Genomic DNA, 13,836 nt, shown 5'->3' with positions numbered 1-13,836 from the left:
CTCAACTAAGGAACATAAAAAAAATCCAATTAGCCTGTGTGGGGAGTTTACAAAGCAACTTTCACTCATTAGTATTTACACAGCATCACTGGTCCACATGGCACTTCACAGACACGAGGACAAGCTGGAGTTTATAACACAATCTTTCAATACATGCCTCCAGTGCCACAAAGAGCTAATTTAAAAACAGGTGGAAGGGGCCTTCAGACACCCCCTTTAACAGCCAACAGAGGAGTCACATCCTCCACAAGCACCTCACAGTCTGGCCACAGGACCAAGCTAGATTTTGTCTTATATTCTTTGACAAATCCCCTAAACACGTTCCTGAAGCAGCTCCAGTAAAAAAGGTAAAGCTCACATGCAACCATCAAATCACAAGACAGAAAACTGCCTTTGGACTGAAGAGACTGGGGACTCTATCCCCAGTTTTGCTACAGGCTTCGTGCAGTATCTTGGTAAATTTTTGAGGCCCCGGTCGTTAAGAATTCATGCATATTAACTACCTTTGCAGTAAATCCCTGACCTATGCTTGCAGATCAAACCATGCCATTAAAGATTTGCAGGATCAGGGTCCCATTCCCCTGTGCTTAGTTCTCCCTGTACAATTCAACATAACTCTCAGTTGCAGTCAACACACCAACAGATAGCTGGAGTGGGGCCTTATTTTGTTAAATATAAAATATCTTCTTAAACAACAAGTCTTGTTATAAAAAAAGCTGAATCCCAACTTGTTGCAACTGCTGCACAAAAGACTGCATCTTCATCATCATCATCTGACAGTGATGTTCATTTCTGTAAATTTTAGTCCAGGAGAAACTGCTCGGTCACCCAACATAGGTCACCACTTCACAGAATCACAGAAAGGTGGGGGTTTGAAGTGACCTCTGGAGACCATCTAGTCCAACCCCTCTGCTAAAGCAGGTTCACCTAAAGCAGGTCGCACAGGACTGCGTCCAGGCAGGTTTTGAGTATCTCCAGAGAAGGAGACTCCACAGACTCCCTGGGCAGCCTGTTCCAGTGCTCTGTCACCCTCAGAGTAAAGAAGATTTTCCTCATGTTCAGGTGGAACTTCCTGTGCTCCAGTTTGTGCCTGTTGACCCTTGTCCTGTCACTGGGCACCACTGAAAAGAGTCTGGCCCCATCCTCTGCCCTTTAGATATTTGTAAGTGTCGATAAGATCCCCTTTCAGACTTCTCCAGGCTAAAGAGACCCAGGTCTCTCAGCCTTTCCTCGTAAGAGAGATGTTCCAGCACCCTCATCATCTTTGTAGCCCTCCGCTGGACTCTCTCTAGTAGTTCCCTGTCCCTCTTGAACTGGGGAGCCCAGTACTGAACACAGTACTCCAGATGTGGCCTCACCAGGGCAGAGTAGAGGGAGAGAAGAACCTTCCTCAACCTCCTGGGCACACACTTCTTAATGCCCCCCTGGACACCATTGGCCTTCTTGGCCACAAGGGCACATGGCTGGCTCATGGTTAACTTGCTGTCCACCAGGACTCCCAGGTTCTTCTCTGCAGAGCTGCTCCCCAGCAGGCCAACCCCCAGCCTGTACTGGTGCGTGGGGTTATTCCTCCCCAGGTGCAGGACCCTACACTTGCCCTTGTTCAACTGCATTCATTTCCTCTCCAACCTGTCCAGGTCTCACTGAATGGCAGCACAGCCTTCTGGTGCATCAGACGCCACTCCCAGTTTTGTGTCATCAGCAAACTTGCTGAGGGTGCACTGTGTCCCTTCATCCAGGACACTGATGAGCACGTTGAACAAGACCAGACCCAGTACTGACTCCTGGGGAACTCAGCTAACCACAGGTCTCCAGCTGTGCCACTCATCACAACCCTCTGAGCTCTGTCGTTCAGCCAGTTCTCAATCCACCTCACTGTCCACTCATCCATCCCACACTTCCTAAGCTTCCCTGTGAGTGTGTGATGGGAGACAGTGTCAAAAGCCTTGCTGAAGTCAAGGTAGACAACATCCACTGCTTTCCCCTCATCCACCCAGCCAGTCATGCCATCACAAAAGGCTGTCAGATTGGCCAAGCATGATCTCCCCGTAGTGAATCCGTGTTGACTACTCCACTGAAGTGGTTTTATTTGCTTTATCACCTGCCAGCAAGACAAGTAACTCTCCCTCAAGCATGGAGCTTGACAGCTGACCGAGCTACGCAACGAACCTTGGACTCGGTGGGGACAGTGGTCTGGCACATGCACAGAAGCCCTGGCACATTCGGGGACTATCAGAGCCTCTGTGCTTGCACAGCGTACCTGCACACCGTCAGCAATTGCTTCCAGCTGGGTGTTGGTTTATTTTAAATCTCAGCACGATAGCGTTTTTACTAGTCAGCTCTCCTGTTTATCATGGGCCATTAGATTTCACTCCCAGTTCTCCCAGTATTTGAGCTTGGCAATCCTCATCACACTGACGGTCTTAATAGCCAAAGCTGCAAAGCCATAGCATCGCTTGCCATCATAGTTGGGTCCAAACACACACATCATAAAAAACCTCCTTTAAAAACATACTTTACACGTGAATTCCTATGGATTCAGCTTGCAGACACCCTTTTTTGTAACATTGGTCTCCCCTGTATTAAAGGCTATTTTAGTACCTGTTATTTTCTTCCCACCATATAGCTTACAGTGTAAGCAATCACCTCTCAATTCTTTGTTTCTACGATAGTGAGGGCATTGCACGCAGCACGTCTCACAGTCAGGCTACTCCTTCAGACTGCGGATGATTTGGCCCCAATTCTGCCAAGTGTAACACATGCATTTTAACTCTAAATATTTAGGAAGCTTACTATATGTCTGTCAACTATACTAAAGCTCTTACTCTGGCTTAGTTACCGTCAGGTTGCTCCTGTAGCTTCTCGATGATTAGATAAACAGTTTCAGCTTCCTTATGCTAGCAATGTGTCTTTGCTAGACTCTGCATAGTTCCTCTCAGAGACACTGCAGTTTTCAGCACCCACTTTAAAACCCAGCCATATCATTCCCCCCAAAATCCTTGTTTTATCCAACATCACCTTCCTAATTCCTGCTAGGTGTTGCTCTCAAGGCAGGTATCATGTCCTTCTGTCTTTCACTTCATTCAGAGCTTTGGCACAGAATTACGTATTTCTCTCTCTTTTCAGGCCTTCAGACACTGACACCACTTAGCACTTCTTGCATCTTTCACAAATGCAAATTTGTAATATAGATTTTTGTATTTGCTTTATTTACAAAATAACCAGGGGGAAAAAAAATCTGTTTTAAATCGTTCCTTTAATCTAGAATCATAGTATTTTCACCGCTGCTCAGAAAATTAGGACCTACGACCTCTGTGAACAATGGGACTTAAGTTCTTTTGGACTAAATTTATCTGGGCACTCAGCGGATGCTTTGGGAAAATCCCATTACACATACGCAATTTTAGAAGCACTTCTGAAGATTTTCATCAGTGCACGGAGGACTTTAGACCTTAGTTAGAAGCTGGCAGTAAAACTCCATGGTTGCATATCAGACAGCGTTACAGTAAGCTCGCTCAAGATTTTATCAAATATTATTTTGAAGGCTCTGGCTTACACATTTCCCCTGAAATACTGGCTGCAAATCTTCTAGAGCTTTTGTAACATGAAAGTACATTTTTTAAAGTATTTTCTGAAAACCTTGCATATGCTACAAACTTCAAACAGTTTCTTGCATTTGCTGCTGATTGAAAAATTAAGCTCAACCAAAAAAACCAAACACGAAGAAATGCCAAAATTCATAGAAAACAAGTATCACTGTACACTGCATCCATCAGGAACTGTTCTAACAAGTTTTGTAAGGGTTTTTTCCCCCACAAGAATACCAAGTTTCATCTATAAAGGCTTTTGTCAAAAATAACACACTACTTTCATGCACATCATATTATTTTTCTTAAAAATTAAAGGGAGTTTCCAAGCATATCATGATGAAAATACACATGCTTAAAACAGTTAAAATCTGTTTTATAATAAGATCTTGAATATTAGCCTATATCCAAGTAACAACTATTTTTTTTGCAAAACACAAACAGCCAGACCAAAGAAACCCCTAACATAGAAGCCCTGTCTGGAGGCTCAGCAGCCACTACGAATGCTTCACAGTGCTGTAACTGATACAACTGAAGACGGAGGTTAACAGTAAAACACTGTTTACTTCAATTCCATTAGGACTGCAGAAAATAAGATCAATATTTAGGAAAGATGACATTTACATAGAATCATGGAACAGTTTCAATTGCAAAAGACCTTCAAGATCATCGAGTTCAACCTTGGTCCTAGCTCTACCAACACCACTAAACCATGTCCCTAAGTACAACATCTGCCCGTCTCTTAAACACCTCCAGGGATGGTGACTCCATCACCTCCCTGGGCAGGCTGTTCCAATGCCTATTTCAGTAAAGAAATTCTTCCTGATATCCAGCCTGAGCCTCCCCTGGTGCAGCTTAAGGCCATTTCCCCTTGTTCTATCGCTTGTTACTAGGGAGAACAGACCAACCCCCGCCTCGCTACAACTTCCTTTAAGACAAGTGATTTGTGGCCAGTGGGTAAACTATCTATATAGAACTGATTCTGTGAAATCCATATGCAGAATTAATGCTGACCTTCCCAGAAGTGGTCATGTATTTATAATTTTACTTTCAACAGTCAAGTTCATACCCCCCCCAAAAAAAAAAAAAATAAAATCTACACTGCACTGGCAGGGAGGTAAAAGTTTTTCCATCTCTTTTTGGTGGTATCAGAGTTTTGCTCCAGGTTTTCCGTGGGCACACCATCACACTCGCTTCTGTAGTTCACACAGCAGATGCTTACAGGGAAACAAAACACAACGACGGCAGATGACTTCCAAAGAAGGCCAAGAAACTACCAGCAAGTCCACAAACGTCAAAGCAACTGTCCTTCTGTTCTTCCCAAAAGAAACAGGCTGTTCACTCATTTTTAACCCATTTGAAACTCCCTGGCCTATGTCAGGTTCATGTTTTCCAACCCTCATGATTAACTTCCCAGGCTTGAGTCTACAAAGGGGGAACAGGACCTCCTGACTGTGCTGTCAAGATGCTATCGCAGCAAACACACTGCAACACGCACGGTGGCTACAGTGACCAAGCACGCTGCGCAGGTGCTGGCAGCCCCCACCACCAGTGCCCACAGCCACGCTCCCTGGCTCACAGAGGACAAACATCCAGGCGTTCAGTCCCCAAAAAAACCTTCTGCCCTAAGGGTTGTTTATCACCGTAGCTCTGCGCACACACAGCTCCAGATGGCCAAACATCACCAGCAGGAAAAATGTGACCAGCAGTTAAATTTTAATAACAGGTGAATGTTTTCTGCTGCTACTTGGATTTGAGACCATAGGAGTGAAAAGTTACTTATTTCTCACACTGCAACCTATTGGAGCACATCGTACCAGTGCCCTGTTTAGATCTGCAAGGTCAGGAAGGCCAGAAAGGGAAGATCAGAAAGACAAGATGAGCTTCATCGACAGCACCCACCACCGTAAGACAGCATAGCCTAAACCTGAGAGGTATGCTCCATCTCTTCATCTCCCGCAGTATATCTGCTTATACAATCACACCCAGCTTTCTTTCATGGTTAAATACTGAACAGTTTTCATAAAATGAGGTTTCAGTGACATAGGAGCGGTCCAAATGCTTTACTTACCAAAGCCTGTGCAATGCACACATCAGCAAATGCATTTGAGGTGGACCAGATCACCTAGCATCTGGCTGCCTAAAAATCTCTCCATTTTGTGTCTTCAGAGAGACTCTTGGATGAAGAGAAAGTGTTGTTACGCTAATTTTACAGGGAACAGAGGAGACACTTTGAACATGTCTGCTCTGTCCTCCTGCCCATGCATGCACAAACCCTGACTGTGAGTGAGTAATCTGGTGTTGGCCAGTGCTGCAAGCGCTGCTGCACATCAGCCTCTTTCTTCCCCTCTCCAGATGGTTGGCACCGTATGCGGTGTTCCAGGCTCTGAGCTTTGAGAGAAGCCTATTACGTGGTCCCAAATCCCACATTAATTAAAATCCTAGGTAATTATTTCAGTAGGAATGTAATAACGATAATAAAAAAATCATAATGAAGAAAGGCACCGTGTTCCTCAGAACACAACTTTGTCACTACCACCAGCTCCTCACCAAGGTGTCGTGGTCTTCGGCCTCCAGCTGTGGTTCTCCTGGGCTTGCTAACCTCAGAGGACCGGCAGGACAATACTACTTGCTTTTCTTTCATGCTGCAGGTTTCTAACCCTCCTTTCTCTAGACATTCAACTGACAGTACAGGGCCTTGCTCCAGTGCAACTGAAGCGGGATGTCCCGCAGAAAGTTAATAATACTCTACAGACACCGACAGAGCTAGATTCAACCCAGAGCTCATACCCATATATTCATTATTCACACTTTTAGGAAAACACTTTTTCTGACTTCTCAGCCCTCAGCAACACAAAGATTTCCCTCCTGTCTGCCTTGTCACAAGCCAGTTGCACTTAATGCTCTGGTTATTAAACCCATCTTTCTGTTGCTCTTTGAAAGGATAAATAAAATAATCAGAAACTGTTTAACTTCTGTGACTCTCTCCTTAGGATATGACTAGAAAGCCAAACTATTATGTCAGGAAAAACAAGCAGGGTTGCACATTTTTGCAAGAGGTGTGTCTTAGTTCAGATTAATGTGGCATTCAGAAACTGCAACTGCCAACGCCAGAGGAAAATACAGCACATTATATAAAATAGTTATGCTTATTTTAATTATTTCAGAATAAGATGGTGACATCTGCTTCCTCAACTACTTATTCTGTATTTGATATTTTAGCCTGGCATAGTAAGACTCCTCTCTTGCTTCCTGGCTAATGGTATGGTACAGTTATAATAGTCCAAACACTCCTATTCATAAAGGATTTTATGATTTGATTTGCACATCAAGCTTCAACAAAACTCCAACATGAAACACCACAATCAGATTTACTATTAATATTTTTATATGACAGACCAGATTTCCCTTTGATTATATCACAGTAATGTGCTCCACAAGTAAATTACACTTGCCCCAAACTGCGAGGACTTTCAAGCCTGGAAGTCCAACGAAACACACAGAATGACTGACTCGCACTATCAGAGCTGCCAAATGCTCGGGGTGTGCACACCTGTACAACATCAAAAGGGGGGAAAAGGCCCCATACTTCGTCTTAATAAAACTTAATGCTAGAATTGACCACTGGACTATTTGGTGAAACCATCTGTAATTACCCTGACCGCCGCCATTGCACAACTCACAGCCCACTGCTGAAAACCAATTTAAGGCTGTATGAACTAGTGACTCGTATTTCGCCATCTGATTTGAAGACTCAGACACGGGGAACCCAAAGGTTCCTTTAGCAGATGATCCACGGTTCGTTAAAAATTAATGCCTGATTATGACTAAATTGAGTTTGCCCTCTGCTTCCAATCATCAATTCTCATTCTTCTTCTCATGATTAAAAGGCCATTTATTTCTCCCCCATGATAATACTTCCTTACTGTAATCTGTTCACCTCCCAAGCAAAAATCTCTTATTCTGATGCTTCCCTCCAGCCTTTAAATCATTCTCCACTATCTTCTCCAGCTTCTCAACTCCCTTTTAAAAATACTGACATCAGGCATGGAAAAACCAAGTCACACAGCAGCACGAAGTACCAGCCCCTCTGGTAGGTGCTCTCCCTTAAGTGCCACACTAGCCCTTCATATCACAGCAGCCCACTGTGGACTCAGGTTAAAGTGTTTAATCTAACTATCTAAAGCCTTTTAAAATCACTATTTTGTGAGGTGCAAATCACACCTGCAGAACTGCATTTCTCTTACTGGCTGTCTAAGCCTGCGTCTGGTACTGAAAACCAGTTTGTTTGACCTCAACTCACCAACACATCCAGCTTGTTCTGGGAAAATGCCCGGTCATTGTTTTTAATCACCTTATCATTTCTTTACGTCACACAGAATTTTTATTAGCAACATTTATACTTTTATTTTCACATCACTGAGATATTTGTGATTAGCACCACATCTGAGGCCAGTACTTCATGAGGAACCATAAACCAGTGACAGTATCCCATTGTGATCAATCGGGAAAGAAAAAAAATCCACAATAAATCAGATCATTTTTAATCCGTTCACAAAAGCTTTGAAAAACAAAACAAAACAAAACAAACTCATGTTATTGCCAGTGCTGATTTTTTAATAAACCCTATTTAGCAACAGATGATGCATAAAGGCCATACTGTGCCTATTGTTCTCCTCTGGTAACTCATTTTCATCACACACTTGGGAACTTACTGGTAATTTCTTCAGTCTTTTTAAGCCCCTCAATGCTTAAAACATGCAGTCATGAAATCTCTCCCATTTATAGATTTCATACTGTCATTTTACTTGCATTTTGGGACATTTCAATGAAAAACAAGGTGACTCAGCTGGAGATGGCTAGAGTAACATTTCAAATGAGAAAGTGCATCAAGAATTAGTTCCTTCAAACTCAGTAAAAAATCAGAAGGGTTGCCTGCAATTTTTTTCCAATAGTGGAAATGATAATACGAAGCATTCTGACATTTTTGCGTCAGAAAAACCCCAGCCTGCGATGTTTACCTGGCACATATGCATTACATAAATTATTAAGAATCAAGGAACAAGAATTATATCCTGTTCTAACCAGCGTGCAGCAATGTCAGAAGTAACACGATACTTGTTCAAACATATACTGAGAAAATTTGACCAAAATTGTATTCAGAAGTCATTTTTAATTGTGTTTACGCTTAAAGTGAAAACTGCAGTATGCTGAATTTAATTTTTTTTTAAATTCTCCTTTGATGCTGGATTTGCCAAAGGCTTATCAAATGAGAACAGGCCAGAAAGACGAGCAAAGAGCACTGAGATAACATTCGGCTTCCCGACAGCAGGGATGCCACATGGGCTACATCTCATCTGCCCCCAAACCAAATGGCCTTCCTCACTCTGTTTGGGGGGAAATTAAATGATCACAGTAGATAGGAAGAAAAAACAAGCGATTTCATGATGAAGACAGAACTGTACAATTCAGACTGGCACCACCTGAGTGACTGCTGGTGCAGCCCAGTAGCGGCACACCGCCTTCGTGAGTCTGCACAGTGAAAGCAAAGTCCAGTGCAACAGCGATAATCTTCCAGCAAACTTGTACGCTTATTCTTTATTATCGTTCAGAAGAATAAGCTGATAACTAATTTTTATCAGAAACATAATAAAAGTTTTAATCCTGTTAAAAAAATCCTTGACTATAATATAAATTGTACAGGAAAAGGTATTAATTCCGCTCCACGCACTCCCCGAATACATATTCCCCATAATAACCAAGGTCCTTTTTTTATCCTTCAAAGAAACCAAGAATTTTCCACAAATATAACTCTCCTTTGGAATCACTCAAACACGTATATGCCACCTGCTCCTAAGAAAGCTCCCAAAACGACTGAACTGCCCTGCAACTGAAGATGGGTCTGTATTTACATACTTACTCAGTCTACATCAGATAAGCCTGTTATGGAAATGAATTGAGACCAGGTGCATGAGGGATGTAAATTACTTTTGGTGGTTGTTCCTGACTTAGGCTTGTAAATTGAACAAGCCGCATGTTTTTGCTCAAGCCCCTGAAATTCTCAGTTATTCTCGAAAGTATGAAAAAAGGATGACCGGGGGGGGGAACAGCAGTTTTGCTCTTTATCATTTATGCATTAAAACCAGTACCCATAGCTTAAGCCACTACTCAAAAATCAAACATCTGATTTTTTTCTCAAAGAGAAAAATCAGTATGTTCACTCCTTTAGTCAAAGTCCAGTGTGAAATACAACTCCAGAAAACAGCAAGCTCCAGCTAGGGCATGGCCACAGTTTGCCCAATACTCCCTAAAGTCATCTGGACTTCTTCACCTCTACTCACAGCATAAAAGAGGAGTTGGAGAAGCTCCTCCAGTGCCACCACAGCCCTTATACCCCAGCAGGCGCTGGCAGAAGGACCAAGCATCCCTCAGGTGGCTCACTCCAGCAGGCAAACCAAGGAGGAGAGAGTGATGAACTCCCAGCAGATGATCTCCCTGCGCACCCCAAAGCACCCTCTGGGTGACGCTGGGATTTCCAGAGCCTGTCCCCCTTGCTGCAAGCACAACTAGTTTTTTAAGGCTCCCGCATTCCGAAAACTCTCCTCTGAGCTCTCTTCAAGGCTTCCGGGGGTTTAAGTCAAGAATCACATTGCCCACCCCAGCCCCTTACAAAAATCCCACCCCTACCAGCAAGAAAGGGGCTGCGGGGAAGGCGTGAATTCCCAGGGGGACCTCGGCTGCCTCCCATCAACCCGGGGACCCCCGCGGGCAGCCGTCCCCCTCCCTGTCCCCTTCCCACGGGGGGCGGCTCCGCCGCCCCCCGTGGGAAGGGGACAGGGAGGGGGACGGCTGCCCGCGGCGTGGGGGGGAGCATCCTACCTGTGGTTAAATTGTCATTGATCTTCAGGGGCACCCTTAAGATGTAGACCAGGAAGAGCATGATGAAGAACCACAGCGTCCAGAGATAAGTCCAGGACCAGACGATACAAGACTTGAGCTGTTCCAAAAAGCCCGTCCCAGCTTCAGCCATGTTTTTGGAGGAAAAAAAAAAAAAAAAAAAAAAGGAAAAAAAAAACCCACCCAAACACACACACGCACAAAAAAAAAAAAACCCAACCCAAACCCTGCTCTCTGCTGCCACAAGCTCTCAGCGTGTATTTGTGGGACGATTCACGCCTCCCCGAGTCGGCCCCCCCCCCCCCGCCCGCCGCACAGCACCGCCCGCCGCGGGGCGCGGCCGCGGAGCGCTGCGGGTGTCCCCCCCCCTCACCCCGGGCCGCTGCCGGTTTTACCCCCTCCACCCCTTCCCCAACCCCCTGCCTCCGCTGTGCCCGGCCCCGAGGGCTGGCCCGCTCAAAGAAGAGTCCCCGGAGCTGCGAGGGGTCCCCAAACCCGGGGTGAAACGGGGAAGGGGGGCGGGGGAGGACGGGGATGTGCTGCGGTGGCAGCTCCGGACCTGCCCCCAGCCGGCGCCGGCAGCAGCTGCATGATGAAATGCGGGGAAAGAGCAAGAGGCTGCGAAGATGGGGGGTGGGAGGAAAAAAAAAAAGGAAAAAAAAAAAGAAAAAAAAAGCCGTGCAACTTTGTTTCCACGTCTTTACGATTTTGAACAACAATTTCAGGCGGTATTTTCGCCACGCAGCAGGGCTTTAATCTAAAAAGGGCTCATGTGGGATGGTTGGGGTTTTTTTTTTCAGTTTGCTTGCCCAAGCGGCTTGCTGGAATAATATCACAGTGTAAAACTACAGTTTTGCTTGTGCGTATTTGTGCGTACAATGCCCAGCAGAGTCCTGAACGGTAAAACTCCTCCCCCTCGGAAGATACTGTGTGGCACAAGAAATACATGTCTCCTTAAAACAGAGTCAATCATGCATAATCTGCAAGTCATAAAATTGTATTTTTATATAAAATACATTTTTCTTCTTCTCGATGAGGTATTTCTTGAGGAAACAAGGTTTGTTTCCCACAGAATGTGACAAAAATTCAGAAGCCAGCTAACCCAGCCGATCCCTACTTTGTTTTGATGTTACACGGGTTACAAACTTCTAAATAGATGCACACCATATATTGCAATTTGTTTGGATCTCTCTCCTGTGGTTCCACAACCTGTACCGAGTGGGATAATACTTTCCAACATTTGAAGAAACAGGTAGTATTTCTTAAGCGGTACTGACAGAACAAAAAATCCTGGAGAATTTTCCCAGCCACTATCCTAGGATTTTCTAATCAGCCAACAAAAAAAGTCATCACGGAGAAAAACATAGTAGCTTTCCCAGAATCTTTACAATACCTAAAGTTATGAAACTAAAATAAATCTGTAGCTGTACAAATTGATACCTTCTGATGGCAGCAAAGGCATCAGATTTGTTCTTCCAGACTGTTCTGTGGGACTTGAAGCTGGATGGGGAACACTGGCTGTGCCTTGTGCGTTTGACGGTGACAGGATCTTCTGATTAAGGGACCGCGGTCCCCATATTGGAATATTGGTGCAAGACTGGCAGAAGTTTTTCCTGCTAAAAAATCCCAAAGCTTTTACAGATTAACTATGAAAAGGTCATTTATAGTTTAATTACATACCAAAGAAAACCACACTGCAAATATTTCAGCTTCCCTTTCCAGTTATAAAGGTAAGAAATACTTAGCACATAAGTCACAGCTGAAAAAAGTCAACATTATTCCATCATGCAGTTATTTATAAATCAAAATATTCATCTCATGTTCTCTTATGTATCTGCAAAAAAACTAAAACACTAAGAAGTTTTTTCACTTTTATAAGTTTTCCTCTACATATTTTAATTTTCAGAATATTATTGCTTATATTGTAAAACTAACTATGATCAATTCCTTTTATGTATGAAAGACAGAGCTGGTTTATGGGGCTTTTTTGAAATACATTTTTATAAGCAACTTTTAATTTTCATTCTGTGAAGCTGTCTTTTATTGAAAGACTGGAGTGGACTGTGTTGGTTTCTTCAGCTTTATAATCCCTTTCTTAGCAGAAGATCAAAACGCTGAGAGCTGTGCCCACATGAAGCACAGTTACTAATATTATGCCTTTCTTCCTTTAAGCACCACTTTTTCTTCTTCCCCTGGAATTACAGCAGTCATTAATATTTTGCAGTAATTTTATGCATTTCATTCCAGGATCTCTGACGTTTTTACAGTGAGCATGAAGTGTGTAAAAACCAAGCTGCCAATGGAGTCCAGCTCTTCAGGTTCCCAGTAGCACACTCCAATGGATTTCCCATTGGGTGCTACACACAAAAGGTAATAACAACAACAACAACAACAACAGTAATAGATCAAGAAAGAAAAAGCATGTGTCCAAACCCAAATGTTTGCATGAGGTGGAGAGCAATCACCCATGAGGATACTTTAACTCATGACTAGCTTGGTTCACTCCTATGACAAATTACATTTCTGTTGTCCCTATTAAAGAAGCACCTAAGCTGACATTTGAGACATGTTCACAGTTCAGGCTCCATTTAACACAAATTATCTCTTCTCTTTCAGTTCTGTTTGAAAGGTGTGCCAAGAATTAGTACAAAGCCTTAAAACACGCATTTCACAAGTCAAAGAAGCAAACTGTTCAATACTATGAAGAGACATGATTTTATTAAGCGTCATCTGGCTCCAGGCACTCATTTGCTAAGTCAAGACATAAGAGAATACACCTGAAGTAATCACTGGAAAAAAAAAAATTTGAAAAGAGTCTTTCACCTTTCTGCTGAGTTTTTCCTTCAATTATCTCACTCATGTAAGTGTTTTCTCACACAACCCCTCAGGTACCCCAGTTCCTAACCCAAAATAATACCTATAAGTGCGAACGCTACTAATTTGTTTGCTGTAAACCAAGTTCAGGGTTCCTAGTTTCTCATACGACTGTTGGTGACTTTGCTAAATGAAATCAGGAAGTAGAGGCGATGACAGTTACTAAACATGAGGTACAGTGAAGTTGTTAGTTTTTCCCAGAAGAAAGATATGCTCTTGAACTTGGGTCCTGGCAAGTAAGAAAGAATAGATAGGATCACTGTAAAGCAAAAGTCTAGTTTGAAAATTCTGCCCACCCGATCTTTTTATGGGCCAAGGTCTAAAGTAGTGGGGTTTTTAATGTTTGTGGTTTGTTGGGTTTTTTTTTTCAAATGTACCTAAAGTATCTTCTGTCTGAACATTTCAGAGATCACTAACTTTTTCTAGGCCCATAATGGACAGTCCCCTTGGAGCCCGGCTATAAAATAAGATTGCCTCG

General features: G+C 43.4%; 1 protein-coding gene across 2 annotated transcripts in view; it reads right to left on the bottom strand.

Moving 5' to 3' along the window:
- ST7 (suppression of tumorigenicity 7) overlaps window positions 1-10,617 on the bottom strand; it is a 155,679-nt gene extending 145,062 nt beyond the window's left edge. Inside the window, exon 1 of one of the 2 annotated variants that reach the window (XM_086473082.1) lies at window positions 10,467-10,617. In XM_086473082.1, coding sequence (XP_086329208.1) covers window positions 10,467-10,617 — 151 coding nt within the window. The remainder of the gene's footprint in view (window positions 1-10,466) is intronic. The other variant, XM_086473090.1, reaches the window with a different exon arrangement.
- Window positions 10,618-13,836: the final 3,219 nt, after the last annotated feature.

Source organism: Leptosomus discolor, chromosome 1 (assembly GCF_034619465.1).
Source record: "Leptosomus discolor isolate bLepDis1 chromosome 1, bLepDis1.hap2, whole genome shotgun sequence".
Taxonomy (NCBI): domain Eukaryota; kingdom Metazoa; phylum Chordata; class Aves; order Leptosomiformes; family Leptosomidae; genus Leptosomus; species Leptosomus discolor.
Note: the sequence above shows the minus strand (reverse complement) of the source record. Positions and strands in the feature narration are given on the sequence as shown.